Genomic DNA, 14,661 nt, shown 5'->3' with positions numbered 1-14,661 from the left:
GAGCTTTTGATTTGAATTGCGCAAGAAATGGATCAGGATTCAGAGGCGCATGTTATGTGACAGCTAGAAAAGAAAAGAACAAGAGAACAGAAGACTGAAAAGGGGTTTCCAAGTGGTAGAGGAGAGTTTGAGATAGGAAAGAGGGTCATCAATGGTGTTATATGGATTCTTTGGCAAATTTTTAAAAATTAATGTGGGCTGATTTATGTTGCATTGTACTGTTGGACTCATTACTAAGCTATATGATTGAATGAGAATTATTTTGAAAAGCAGGAGAAACTAGATGTCTCTCTGGCTCAACAAGTTATCTTGTAGCCTGACTGCAAGTGTTCTGTGAACCAAATTTAAACCTGTAACTTTCAAATTATTTGTATTTATTTTGAATCCACTGTGCTTTGCCAATCTGGAATGTTGTCTTTCTACTTTTGTCCCAGAAATGTATCGTGCTGGAATGGCATCCAATGCTATGGGTGGTAGTTCTGATCGAGAATTTGGAAGAAGTGATCTGGGTGTGAATCGTGGTTTTGGGGATTCATTTGGTGGAATGGGTAAGAGGAAGAAAAACTTGACATGAGTCTTGCAAGTTGTTCTGTTGTTCTCCAGTTCTGGCTATTCCAAACTCCTTTCAAGAATAGGAATACTTTGTCACATGTGGCACAGTGAGATTCTTTCCTTGCATATACAATGTATACAAATAGCAGCCACCTACAGCACTAACAAAGTTACAAAGCATGCTGGTGACAAATCGGATTCTTTCAAGTCAATCTAGTTCAAGAAAACTTGGCTCAAACACTTGTTTCAATTTAATACTTCTTTATTGCAGCGCTGTGATAATTCTCTAAACCCTCCAACACAGAACCAACTGCTCCGGGGGCAGGTCAAGAGAACTCTTTCTCCGGTACAAAATCAAGGCATTATATAGTTATTAGACAGTTGCAGTACAGAGGGTTCGGCAAGCTATTAACCAATCATCTGAATCCTTCCGATGATTTATAACAGTTGTAGTTGCATGACTCCCCCCCCCCCCCCCCCCCCCCGGTCTATTTTTACAACCCTCGTTTGCCTTGTGTTTTTTTCCTTCTTTGTTTATCATCATTTAATTTCAACAAAGTGATACCACAGAAAAGTGGGTTCAATTCTCAGAGACCACTCCTCAAAATATAAGAGACACATATAATACAACAATCACACAATTCATACAAACAAAACACATTTTCCCATACCGGGAAGAAAGTTATTTCTAAAACTACAGATCTAAACAAGGTCTAATGTTTACAATCCTAATTAAAACACAATACACTTCACAAATGGTTTCACTACGAATTACACAGTTAAAATACAATTACCTATGTATTACAAACATTAAATATGTACGGTTGCCTTATCCTTACAAATTACACAGATTTGTAAGTTGATTCTAATCACACACCTCACAACTCCAAGCACAGAGGGGTCATATAATTGTCCAACTTGATTGACGATAAGTGTTTCTTGCCAAGCTCAGATACAGCTTCATGTTTACATTCCCTTTCCTCTCCTGTTATCTCTAGGAGAAAAGGAGGTTCAATCTCAACCGAGGGCCTCTTTACGATTCCTCACTAATAGCATTACAGAGCAAAGTCGCCTTCTCAGTTTTCTCTAAACATAAGAAGTCAAACATAACAAAGGTCATATAATCATCACCCTAACACCTTTCCTCTTCAAGTGACCTTACTCGCTTGCACACATGTTTTATCTCTTATCCAAACATAAGTATAATTCAATGAAAAAAGACTGAACCACAGAATCTATAATCTTTGCAATGCACTTAGTATAAACAGTCAAACCCTGAGCCCCTCATACTTTGCAAGAGCTCAGGAATGTGTCATAAAGAAAGAGCAAATGGCCAGTGACCAAATGGACCCGAGAAAGGGGCCCCACTGGTAAACTACTTTTGAATACAATATTATACAAGATACAACTTTTCACTCCAAGATTATACAAGATACATTCCTTGCAACTTTGTAATTGCTTCAGAGCAATAAACAAGGCTTCTTTAACAACAGTGAATTCTGTGTTTGGGCTATGCATGTTTAGATAAGCGTTTTCATGTTTTGATAAACTACCTGTGCCCTATGTGTGTGAAGGTCTTTGTACTCTGTTTCTGCTGGGCCATGTGTTTTTGAAAGCTTTAAGCTCTCTCTTGCAACATTAAAAATAACGACATAGCTTACTTTTATTATCTGAGCAGTAATATAATATTTCCTCGCCGGGTCTCTATTGACCCCCCACATTATCCATTGTTCTCCCCTACTTCCTCACGGTGATCTCCCAGCACCGGGTCCTCTATTGTTCATCCCCTCCCCCCTCATGGGGCTCCTCCACGCTCTTGTCGACCCACGAGGCATCACTGTCACCGCGAGCCCTCACCACCGAGGCCCCCATCATCGCAAGGCTTCACCGCTGCCGCCGTCGAGGCCTCACGGCTGTCGACGCCCCACCATGCCTCCATGGTGCCAACCCGGGCCCCAGCCACGGGCTCCATCGGCCGCTTCGCCCGGATCCAGGCTTCTACCCGCGAGACCCCGGTCGAACCATGGCCCAGGCTTCTACGCGGCAATCCGGGAGGCATCGAGACGGCAGCGCTTCGATAAAGGCCTCCAGCTACGCGGCCCGTCGGGAAGCCTTCCGGCCGTGCGAATTCCCCTGCCTTTTCTCATTCCCACCTAATTTAATTTTCGCAGTACTAAGAGTTTCAGCAACTTGGAAAGACCCTAAAGTGTGTACTTAAAATATCATTTTATCAAATTCTCATTTTGTGAAATAGGAGTGAGGAAATAAAAATTCCTCACCTTTGAACTATCTTTAATTGAACTTCAATGTTTAGAATTTAATCCTTTATCTGTGCACAATGGATGGCTTGACTATATTCTTGTATAGACTTTTCATTGACTGGATGGCATGCAAATAAAGTAAACTAAATGTAGTGCTGGATCGCAAATAAACACAACTTTATGAAAATCTAGATTGAGCATCACGTTCAAAATTTTTGAAACTTTCATGCCTTTTTAAGCTATTCTTATGCACAAGTGGCAACAAGTTATCCGGCAGGTGCAGCGTGGATAGAAGGCAGATGGTACAAAGACTTACTAGGGGTGGAGTTTAGAAATGAGTAAGTATAGTACGGGGTACAGTTTGGTGATGCCACATCTGGAGCACTGCATGAATGGATCAGTGTGCAGTTAAGGCCACATTTGGAGTCTGTGTATCAATTGTGCAGTTGAGGCTACACCTGATGGACAGATGGGACTAGTGTAGCTGGAACATGTGAGCCCATTTCCACACCGTATCACTCTCTGAGGAACTCGTATTTTCTTGTATTCTGACCTCATTGCATATTTTTACACAACATTTGAGGAACTCAGCGAGTCACAGCATCTGCAGAGGGAATGGACAAACAAGTTTTCGGGCTGGACTCTTCTTCGCACTGAAATGTCGTCTGTCCGTTCCCTTCACAGATGCCTGACCTGCTGAGCTCCTTCGACACTTTGTGTTTTGCTCAGGATTTCAGCATGTGCAGTTCCTTGTATCTGCATACTTTTAAAATTGGTTTATTTGCATATAATGCTTCTGTTGAGTGGCCTGTGCAGCAACACGAGAAAAAACTATAAAGATGCTACACTAAACATTAACAGTATATATTTTGAGCATAATTGTGGGTTTTCCTTATTCTATGGACATAAATCTTATAAATCAATCATTTTACTCGTTCCTATTCCTCAATTTTACAAGCTTTCTCATTTGATTAATTTCTAGTAAAAGGCCACATTCCAAAAAATAAAATTCGAAACTGGCAATGAATTGTGATTAGATACTTTTATATGGGGCACTTGATCATGCAAGTAATCTAGATGCTGACATTTTGGTTTAATACTCATTATGATAGGAACCAATTATCATAATACACAACACAGCCATTTCAAAATGACCTGTATATTATTCCTTTCTCACAGCAGAATTTGGATGATTTTGGTGCAAAATAAACATAGTTATGCCTAAACTGAACAGTCATCGTAATGAATGTTTCCATTTGCTGGAATGTGGGGGGGAAACCGTAGAAAACCCATGCAATCACGGGGTGTATGTACAAACTGTACAGACAGCACCCGGGTCTCTGGCGCTGTAAGGCAGCAACTCTACCAACCCTGTGCCATTATGCTGCCCTACAGTTTTTAGATTTAAGATTTAATATTTAGCATTGTAATAACGATCACTTTTTATTGAGTGGAGGTAATTGAATATTTGCCTTACTGCTTGGTCATAAATCAAGCCTGATTATAAATCTGTTCGTCGATTTTGAACTATATAACATTTTGGTGTTCAAAATGCTTGTATATTGTCAATTATTTTTCTTTTCCTTTTGTTTAGGAGGTGGAATGGGTGGAAATTTCGGAGGACCCATGTGCGGCGGAATGGGGAACACTTGTATGGACATAATGGCTTCTGCATTAAGTAGGTTTAACTACTTACCAGTTCAGATGTTTAAAAGCTTTGGGGCTCGAATCTTAAATCCAGGATGCGTATCCAAGAATTGTTAGCTGCGTTTCCTATGGAGATTTGTTTTCATGGGGAGGGGTGCAGTGGTGTGCTTTTATGTGGATGGAGCCAAAAATATTACGATGTTGCTAGAGTTCACTGCACAGTGGCCTTTCTACTATAAAATATGTTCTTAATGTTTGAAATATCTTGCATAGAAATCTTACCTCTATGTGGTGAGTAATCCTGAATATGAATGTAAGCTGTAATGTGTTTTCATGCTGGGCTGATAAGTCTAACTTTTTCGCAGCTTATTTCAGTTTTGTTAAAGCAGTGTGGGTAAATATAATGTTGCCACTGACAATGGTGCAGAAGTGACACACTGCAGCATTTGAAATGCCAGAGCACAGTTGGAGCAAATAGACTTCTATTGTTACTGTAGCATGCTAGAGGATTTTCTCTGGTTGCCACTTTAAGATGAACCCTGTAAGATGAAATCTTACAGTATTTCAAAAGCTTTCTCATCTTGCTACTAGGCAGAAGCTTAGTTCACCATTTCTTTCTGAAAGCAGCACTCTATACTGCTTTGAAGGATCAGTCAAGGTCTTCCCCTCTCCCAATTTAGATGAGGCCATCACTTATGTCTCCTCGGTGCTCCGCCTTGCTCCCCCGAGTCGAGACAGAGACCCCCTAGTAATTACCTTTCACCCAATCAGCAGTCGCATGCAACTAATCTAGATGCTGACATTTTGGTTTAATACTCATTATGATATGAACCAATTATCATAATACACAACACAGCCATTTCAAAATGACCTGTATACTATTCCTTTCTCATAGCAGAATTTGGATGATTTTGGTGCAAAATAAACATAGTTATGCCTAAGCTGAACAGTCATCGTAATGTTTCCATTTGCTGGAATGTGGGGGGAAACCGTAGAAAACCCATGCAATCACGGGGAGTATGTACAAACTGTACAGACAGCACCCGGGTCTCTGGCGCTGTAAGGCAGCAACTCTACCAACTCTGTGCCATTATGCTGCCCTACAGTTTTTAGATTTAAGATTTAACATTTAGCATTGTAATAACGATCACTTTTTTTTGAGTGGAGGTAATTGAATATTTGCCTTACTGCTTGGTCATAAATCAAGCTTGAGTATAAATCTGTTCGTCGATTTTGAACTATATAACATTTTGGTGTTCAAAATGGTTGTATATTGTCAATGATTTTTCTTTTCCTTTTGTTTAGGAGGTGGAATGGGTGGAAATTTCGGAGGACCTATGTGCGGCGGAATGGGGAACACTTGTATGGACATAATGGCTTCTGCATTAAGTAGGTTTTAACTACTTACCAGTTCAGATGTTTAAAAGCTTTGGGGCTCGAATCTTAAATCCAGGATACGTATCGACGAAGTGTTAGCTGTGTTTCTTATGGAGATTTGTTTTCATGGGGAGGGGTGCAGTGGTGTGCTTTTATGTGGATGGAGCCAAAAATATTACGATGTTGCTAGAGTTCACTGCACAGTGGCCTTTCTACTATAAAATATGTTCTTAATGTTTGAAATATCTTGCATAGAAATCTTACCTCTATGTGATGAGTAATCCTGAATATGAATGTAAGCTGTAATGTGTTTTCATGCTGGGCTGATAAGTCTAACTTTTTTGCAGCTTATTTCAGTTTTGTTAAAGCAGTGTGGGTAAATATAATGTTGCCACTGACAATGGTGCAGAAGTGACACACTGCAGCATTGGAAATGCCAGAGCACTGTTGGAGCAAATAGACTTCTATTGTTACTGTAGCATGCTAGAGGATTTTCTCTGGTTGCCACTTTAAGATGAACCCTGTAAGATGAAATCTTACAGTATTTCAAAAGCTTTCTCATCTTGCTACTAGACAGAAGCTTAGTTCACCATTTCTTTCTGAAAGCAGCACTCTATACTGCTTTGAAGGATCAGTCAAGGTCTTCCCCTCTCCCAATTTAAATGAGGCCATCACTTATGTCTCCTCGGTGCTCCGCCTTGCTCCCCCGAGTCGAGACAGAGACCCCCTAGTAATTACCTTTCACCCAATCAGCAGTCGCATGCAACTCATCTAGATGCTGACATTTTGGTTTAATACTCATTATGACATGAACCAATTATCATAATACACAACACAGCCATTTCAAAATGACCTGTACTGTTCCTTTTTTCACAGCATGATTTGGATGAATTTGGTGCAAAATAAACATAGTTATGCCTAAGCTGAACATTCATCGTAATGTTTCCATTTGCCAGCATTGACAATCATCCATGCAGAATTATTCCGTCTTAAAATAAAATTGGATTGAGCTGATTGTTTAAAATGTATTTGTTTTCAAGCCTCTTAAATACTGAAAATCAGATTATATTTCCCTCTCGCTTTCCTCTGTGCGCACTGATTGTAGAAGTTGTGCACTACATTCATGGCACTGGTCACCTTTGGAGTGGAATGTTTTGCCCATACCATCTGCTGATGTAAATTAAATGGTTGATGGAGGTTTCCTATCGAGGAGCTGTTTAGCACAATTTGCCAACATTCAGTTACAACATATTTAGAGGATATTGTTTTGCTTAAAGACTTTTAGCTGAAACTGGACCAAGTGGGACCCGTTCCCCCAACACAATATTCCACCACTCGCCCATTTCCCTCAATGCAATATTCCACCACTCACCCATAGCCCCCAACTGCGCAGGCGCGGCTCATTTCCCCTCATCCTGCTGCACTTTCTCCCCCTCCTTTTCATCCCCCCCTCTCCTCCCCTCCTTCCCTCCCTCCTTCCATAACCCTTTCCCTCTGTCTCCCTTCTCCCCCACTCCTCACCTCCCACTATCCCACTCCCCCCACTAAACACAATGTTTAAATAACATTAAACAACAATCCTCTCCCTCTCCTCTTCCCCTCCCCACTCCCTCTCCTTATAACAATAACAATCTCTCATTGCATTGTCTTTGTTAACATTGTAACCACTTTATTTAAAAAGACAATCTTTTATGTAAATGAGTTTCGGGATCCCATTGTGACGCCATAAGCTGCTAACTCAGTGCAGATGCAAGTGAATGTTCTCAAAGTGGGGTTTGTAAAGTTTAAAATGTGAATAATGTTAAAGATATCGTCAATCAGACCGAAACCTGTTGAAAACACACCACAGGACAATGGCGAATACGGTGGTCCAAAAATTATAGCGCTATCCTGTACCGTTTTGGGATAATTTCTGGATCACACTCACAGACAGTCGAACATAATAACAAACAATAGGTGCAGGAGCAGGCCATTTGGCCCTTCGAGCCAGCACCGCCTTTCAATGTGATCATGGCTGGTCATCCACAATCAGTACCCCGTTCCTGCCTTCTCCCATAACCCTTGACTCCGCTATTTTTAAGAGCCCTATCTAGCTCTCTTGAAAGCATCCAGAGAACCTGCCTTCACTGCCCACTCTTTGAGAAGAAGAGAGTTTCAATAATATATACTCTTTTTCTTTGGTTATTTTTAGTTTAGCGTGGAAACGTGCCCTTCAGCCCTCTGAGTCCGCACTGACCAGCACCTGTACCTAGTTCTATCCTATAGACTAGGGACAATTTACATGCAAACCTGCACGCCTTTGGAATGTGGGGGGGAAACCGTAGAAAACCCGTACAATCACGGGGAGTATGTACAAACTCTGTACAGACAGCACCTGTAATCAGGATCAAGCCTGGATCTCTGGCGCTGTAAGGCAGCAACTCTACCAACTGCGCTATTGTGCTGCCCTACAGTTTTTATATTTAATATTTAACATTGTAATAACGATCACTTTTTTTGAGTGCAATATTTGCCTTACTGCTTAGTCATAAAATCAAGCCTGATTATAAATCTGTTCAAGTGAATTTTGAACTATGTAACAATTTGCTGTTCAAAATTGTTGTATATTGTCAATTATTTTTCTTTTCCTTTTGTTTAGGAGGTGGAATGGGTGGAAATTTCGGAGGACCTATGTGCGGCGGAATGGGGAACGCTTGTATGGACCCAATGGCTTCTGCATTAAGTAGGTTTAACTACTTACCAGTACAGATATTTAAAAACTTTGGGGCTTGAATCTTAAATCCAGGATACGTATCCAAGAAGTGTGAGCTGTGTTTCCTATGGAGATTTGTTTTCAAGGGAAGGGGTGCAGTGGTGTGCTGTTATGTGGATGGAGACTAAAATATCACGATGTTGCTAGAGTTCACTGCACAGTGGCCTTTGTACTATAAAATATGTTCTTAATGTTTTAAATCTAACTTTAAGATTTAATGTTTAACATTGTAATAACAATCACTTTTTTTGATTGGAGATCAAGCCTGATTATAAATCTGTTCGTGAATTTTGAACTATGTAACATTTTGCTGTTCAAAATGGCCGTTCAATTATTTTTCTTTTCCTTTTGTTTAGGAGGTGGAATGGGTGGAAATTTCGGAGGACCCATGTGCGGCGGAATGGGGAATGCTTGTATGGACCCAATGGCTTCTGCATTAAGTAGGTTTAACTACTTACCAGTTCAGATGTTTAAAAACCTTGGTGCTCGAGCCTTAAATCCAGGATACATATCCAAGAAGTGTTAGCTGCGTTTTCTATGAAGATTTGTTTTCATGGGGAGGGGTGCAGTGGTGTACTTTTATGTGGATGGAGACAAAAATATTGGGATGTAGCTAGAATTCAGCATCCTCATAGCGCCGGCTCCATCACGAAAGCCCTCAGGAAAAAAAATACGCCTGCGGGCTGGATGTTTTCGGGTTACGGGCAGGATCCGGCCCCTGGGACGTAGGTTGTCGACCCCTGTCCTAACCAGAACCCTCTTCCACTGAGAGGAAAATGCCTAACCCTAGCCCTAATCCTAACTCTAGCTCTACGTTTTGATTTATCATTTTTATTTCACAGTTCACAAAATCATAACTTTACAAAGATAAATCGGTTGTAAAATACAATTATTAGCAAGTGGTTAGCATTACCTTTATTCCTTTGAAACCTTGATATTGTTGTAATGTTATTAGGAGACCGCCATGAACGCAGTGTGGTCGCTGCCTAGCTAGCATGAAACAAAGCCCGTGATTGGTCAATTGGCGTCCGACTCAATGTCAAACGTGCTTTGATTGGACAATTACTACTCGGGAAATTTGAGGTTTTTCTCATATTTAAAAAATATGTGCAATTTCAGGTATAATTTCTATAATATTTTTACACAATGTTATAAATACAGGTAGATACATGATTTGGGTCACAAAATGAAATGAAAAAGCTCGGCCCATGACCCATGCTGAGCACTTTAATTCTCCTTCCCATTCCCACACTGACCTTTCCGGCCTTGGTCTCCTTCATTATCAGTGAGGCCAGATGCAAATTGGAGGAACAGCATCTCATTTTTCACTTGGGCAGCTTACAGTCCAGAGGTATGAATATTGATTTCTCTAACTTCAAGTATTCCTTCTCTCTCCATCCCTCCCCCACCCATTGCACCAATTTCTCGTTTTCACCCAACATACCGCTGTTTCCTTTATCATCATTACTTTTTTGCATTTCTTTCATTCATTTTTTTAAATCTATTTACATCATCGTCTATATATCTCTTTTTTCACTTTCCCCTGCCTTGCAGTCTGAAGGGTCTCGACATGAAATGTCATCGATTCCTTCTCTCCAGAGATGCTGCCTGTCCTGCTGAGTTACTCCAGCTTGTTGTGTCTATAGTTTAAACCAGCATAACAGTTCCTTCCTACACAAGATCATACTTGAGCTTGAAGTGTGGGTTGCACCCATAGACTTGTAATTTGCAGCAAGAATTTTATCCCTGCACCAAGGTTTTGAGTAAGAACTTGACATCCCATCTTTGTAAGTTTGAAATGTGCTACTTAATATATTTTCTTAATCATAGGTGTATTGGCTGCTATGAATAGCATGGCTGGAGGCATGGCGATGGGTATGGATTGCATGGGGTCCAATCTTGATCGAATGGGACCGGGAATGGGACCTGGAATGGGAGCAGGGACTGAAATGAATATGAATCATGGATTTGGAAGTGTGAACACGGGATCAATGGGAAGTGGATTAAATGACCGTTCAAGTGGTTTTCAAAGCTCTCAGATCTTTGTAAGAAATGTAGGTAACTATTTGGCTATTACCAAAACTTTTAAAGACATTTTAAATTTTGTTCAAATAATAACTACAAGATCGTGTTATTTTTCAGCTTTCTTATAATTTAACATGGCAGAAGCTAAAGGAAAGGTTCGATAAATTCGGTGAGTGTTTATTGAGTCATGTTATTTTACCCTAATGTTCCACCTGGGTGTATGGAAAAGTAATTTTCTTTGTTTGTTTAGGTCAAGTAGTTTTTGCAGAAATAAAAATGGAAAATGGCAAGTCCAAGGGGTGTGGGATTGTGCGGTTTGATTCCCCAGAAGTTGCAAAAAAAGCCTGCATACTGATGAACGGCGCAAAGATTAATGGGAGAGTGATAGATGTGCGCATGGATCCCAATGCGTGAATGAAGACTATGCCATGTATAGGAAGATACAACTTGACATTAACTTTATTGTTTTTTTTTTTTGTACTGAAGTAATTTCCAACCGCTGTTATGTTATGTGAACTATAATGTCATTTTAAAGTTTGCCAGCTCAAATTGGATATTGACTGTTGTATGTTGATGTAATTTCTGTTATCGGACTGTTTTTATATATATATATATAGAGAGAGAGAGAGAGCGAGAGAGAGAGAGTAATTTAGTTGACACATTTGGTCACCTGTTTGAATGGATACATTTTTCAATAAAATGTTGTCTAAATTTACTTGAATTTTTTAAATAATGAAAAGAATCGAGAATTGTTATGAAAATCTCCACTTGAAGAACTGCGTGCAAGGCTTATATACATTTCCCTCAAAGTGTAAGGCTCTTTGTAGGGAAGCACCAGGTCTCAATTCAGATCTTTGCAAAATGTAACTGGATTTGTTTGTGCCAATGGTCTATACTCTATATTTATTAGTTCCCCCTAAAATCCAGAGATTATAATCCGGTGCTCCACAAACTGAATACCAATACTTTTAATTTTTTAGAAGATGGACACAAAGTGCTCGAGTAACTCAGCGGGTCAGGCAGCATTTCTGTATAAAAAGGAGATATGTTTCGTGTCGGGATCTGCCTTCATACAGAAGGGGTAAGAAGAATTGTCTTGGCCCGAAACGCCACCCATTCTTTTTCTCCAGAGATGCTGCCTGACCAGCTGAGTTACTCCAGCACTTTGTCTATCTTCGGTATATACCAGCATATGCAGTCCCTTTCTACACACTTTGAATGTTTACATTGTTTCAGTGTCAAAACCCTTGTTGATAGTTGCTTTGGTTTTGACCAAAACCTTTTGACGTCTTAAGTGTTACGCAATGAGAATATAGTCATCTTGTACTTAAATCCACTGAAAATTTAATTCCCAAGGATTTTTTTACTTAATCTCGCAAACTTACAATGCACATCGATGGTCAATGTTGCGTGCTTAAACCTGTATTGACTGGATGAGTACATTGGGAAATTGCATTTGATTGAATTAGGTGGGATTAGTGCATTTTTAATAAAAATGTATATAATAATGGTGGTATAAGAGTTTACTGCTTAAGCGCACAAAACTATTTGGAACCCTTCAGTGAATAATTTAGGAATTATAGAACTGGTAATCGATAAACTAATTTTGTCCTGTTGCTTGTTTACTTCCAGGAAAAATTGGTCACTTTGAATTTATTGCCTTAGTTCTCAAGTACAGTGCCAAGCTTAGTTCCATGAAGGATAAAACATTGGTACAGTTTCAATTACTAATTAAAAGTAAGCTTCCTTACCTTGATAAACTTACCCATTAACATTTTTTTTTACATTAACATTCAATTAACATTTTGAATTTGGGATCACTTGTGCACAGCATGTGGTCTGATTTCGCTTTTGATTCTTAACTCTTGTGCCAAATGCATTAAACCAATTATCCCAACAATAAAGCTGAGGGATAATTTTCTGCTCATTCTGTGAATGGTGCTTGTATTTGAAGAATACGAACATAGTGGGTAAGTGCTTTAAAATTTTTTTTAAATAGAGTTTCAAACATGTTACGTAACCAAGGGTGTTCAAGCTGTAGGCTTGGGGATAAATGTAGAATAAATAACCTGACCGACTCCTTGTGTACTAATGGCTTTTACTTTGTTGGTAATATGATAGAATATTTCAATTAAATGACTCAACGATCTTTCAATTTAAATTGATTATAACAAACATTTTGCATTCATACACTCAGAAGGACGAGGTAACGCATACATATTAAGCTGATATGAATTCAAATTAGTAGTTCAATATTTTGCTCTGACCACAAAAAAAGTGAACTTCATGTACAGAGTTCCCATATAAATTATCTTTGTGGCTTGAGGCACAATTCACCGTTGTTGACCGAAAGCTTTTGAGAAAGCAGAAAATGAAATTGGTTGACTATCTGCACTATAAGCTCTTGCCGGCACTGATACAACAATTTTAAGCTTGCAGGTGACTAGGCAGTTTTGTAATACATTTATATATCATATTAGCAAATTTCGACCAAAACACTTGTTGCTGAAATAGTTTTGTTTTTTTAATGTCCATTTGGCCAAAGATAGCCTGTGAACTGTGGAAACAAGCGCATTTAACAAACAAAAATTCCCAGGCGCTACATAGGAATGAAATGCAACCAGCTGGTTCATCGTCATATGTTAAGATCAGGTCAACGCTTGGCTCAATGTAAGTTTGCCATTGGAGATGGGGGTATTTTGGGGGGGGGTTAAGCAATGTGCAGCCAAAAGTGGTTTCTGGAAAGGCGGTGAAGTAAGTTTGCACAAGCAATCCGAGAGAAATGGTTTAAGATTGGCTCTTTGCCCACAAAACCTCATTAAATCCTCATCCAGTTTTGGGAATCTTAAACCATTTCTCTCGGATTGCTGGAATAGATAGGCTGAATGCAGTCTTTTCCCCAGGGTATTGGAATCAAGAACCAGAGGATATAGGTTTAAGGTAATTGGGGAAATATTTAATAGGAACCTGAGGGGCAACATTTTCGCACAGAGGATGGTGGGTATATGTAATGCGATGCTAGAGGAGGTAGTTGAGGCAGTTTCAATAACATCAGGTATAAATACAGGCACATGGTAGAGGGATATGGGCCAAATGCAGGCAAATGGGATTAACTTAGATGGGGCATTTTGGTCAGCATGAACAAGTTGGGCTAATGAGCCTTTTTCTGTGCTGCGTGACTCCCATCACTAAATCCTGGTTTCTATTGAAATGGATAATTAGGCCAAATAATAATTCAGGTCTTCACAGTGTTAGGAACTTTTGTTTTCCACCGACTCCATCCTCCTCCCTTGATACTGTCCTATCTGCCTAATGCTGATTAATATCTTGCGAATCTTTGATCTCATTTTAAAATAACCGACATTGGCAAGTGTCTTTTACCCGAGGCCTCGAAACTTGCCGTCCCTCAATCTTTTTCTCCTCAGCTAATAAAAACCCTCCTTTAACCAAGGCTTAGGTCTGCAATTTCCTAACTCTTCAGTGTCATTTTGTTACCATTTTGCAATGGTAGGAGGATCCTGGCAAGCCGTGGCCATACCCGACAGCAGGCCCAGCTCGCCTGCTGCAGACCGCGGTGGAGCCCACCGTGGCGACCGGGCTCCACTGCCGTGGGCCAGGAACTCTCCCTGGAAGACCCAGTGGGCCACGGCATGTGGAGGGGAATCCTTGGAGCTCCTCCCCGAAGACTGGAGTACCGAAGAGGAGGCGGCCGCCGATGACGGTCACGAGGATCAAGGCTGGTTGCAAAGTGAACCGGGGTCTTATCTCTTGCACCCTCGAGGTCGGCTGTGGGAGACACCCCCAGGACATGAGCGTGGCCAGGTGAGAAGAGGAACATCGGTACTCTGAACAATCCAGCGGCTTGCGTGTGGACCAGATTTTGGAAATGGTGCCAAATCTGGTGACAGAAAATGTCACTGTTTTGCACATGTGACAATAAAGCACCTATTGTATTGCTGAGGGCACATGGAATATAATTCTTGAGACTTGTACATTAGAAAAGTTTCTCTCTCATCTGTTCTTCTTGATCCTGGAACAGTAAGCAGT

At 40.3% G+C, this 14,661-nt stretch overlaps 1 protein-coding gene across 7 annotated transcripts in view; it reads left to right on the top strand.

Moving 5' to 3' along the window:
- Positions 1 to 14,572, top strand: part of LOC129712594 (myelin expression factor 2-like) — a 32,790-nt gene extending 18,218 nt beyond the window's left edge. For 3 of the 7 annotated variants that reach the window (XM_055661139.1, XM_055661134.1, XM_055661135.1), the window contains 8 exons: positions 435 to 548; positions 4,408 to 4,491; positions 5,766 to 5,849; positions 8,476 to 8,559; positions 8,946 to 9,029; positions 10,420 to 10,643; positions 10,732 to 10,783; positions 10,865 to 12,689. In XM_055661139.1, the coding sequence (XP_055517114.1) occupies positions 435 to 548; positions 4,408 to 4,491; positions 5,766 to 5,849; positions 8,476 to 8,559; positions 8,946 to 9,029; positions 10,420 to 10,643; positions 10,732 to 10,783; positions 10,865 to 11,028 (890 nt within the window). In that variant the 3' untranslated portion in view covers positions 11,029 to 12,689. Of the gene's footprint in view, positions 1 to 434; positions 549 to 4,407; positions 4,492 to 5,765; positions 5,850 to 8,475; positions 8,560 to 8,945; positions 9,030 to 10,419; positions 10,644 to 10,731; positions 10,784 to 10,864; positions 12,690 to 14,125 lie in introns of those variants that run through there. The other 4 variants (XR_008726096.1, XM_055661138.1, XM_055661137.1 and 1 more) reach the window with 4 other exon arrangements.
- Positions 14,573 to 14,661: the final 89 nt, after the last annotated feature.

Source organism: Leucoraja erinacea, chromosome 33 (assembly GCF_028641065.1).
Source record: "Leucoraja erinacea ecotype New England chromosome 33, Leri_hhj_1, whole genome shotgun sequence".
Lineage (NCBI taxonomy): Eukaryota > Metazoa > Chordata > Chondrichthyes > Rajiformes > Rajidae > Leucoraja > Leucoraja erinaceus.
This window is presented reverse-complemented; position numbering and strand designations above follow the sequence as displayed.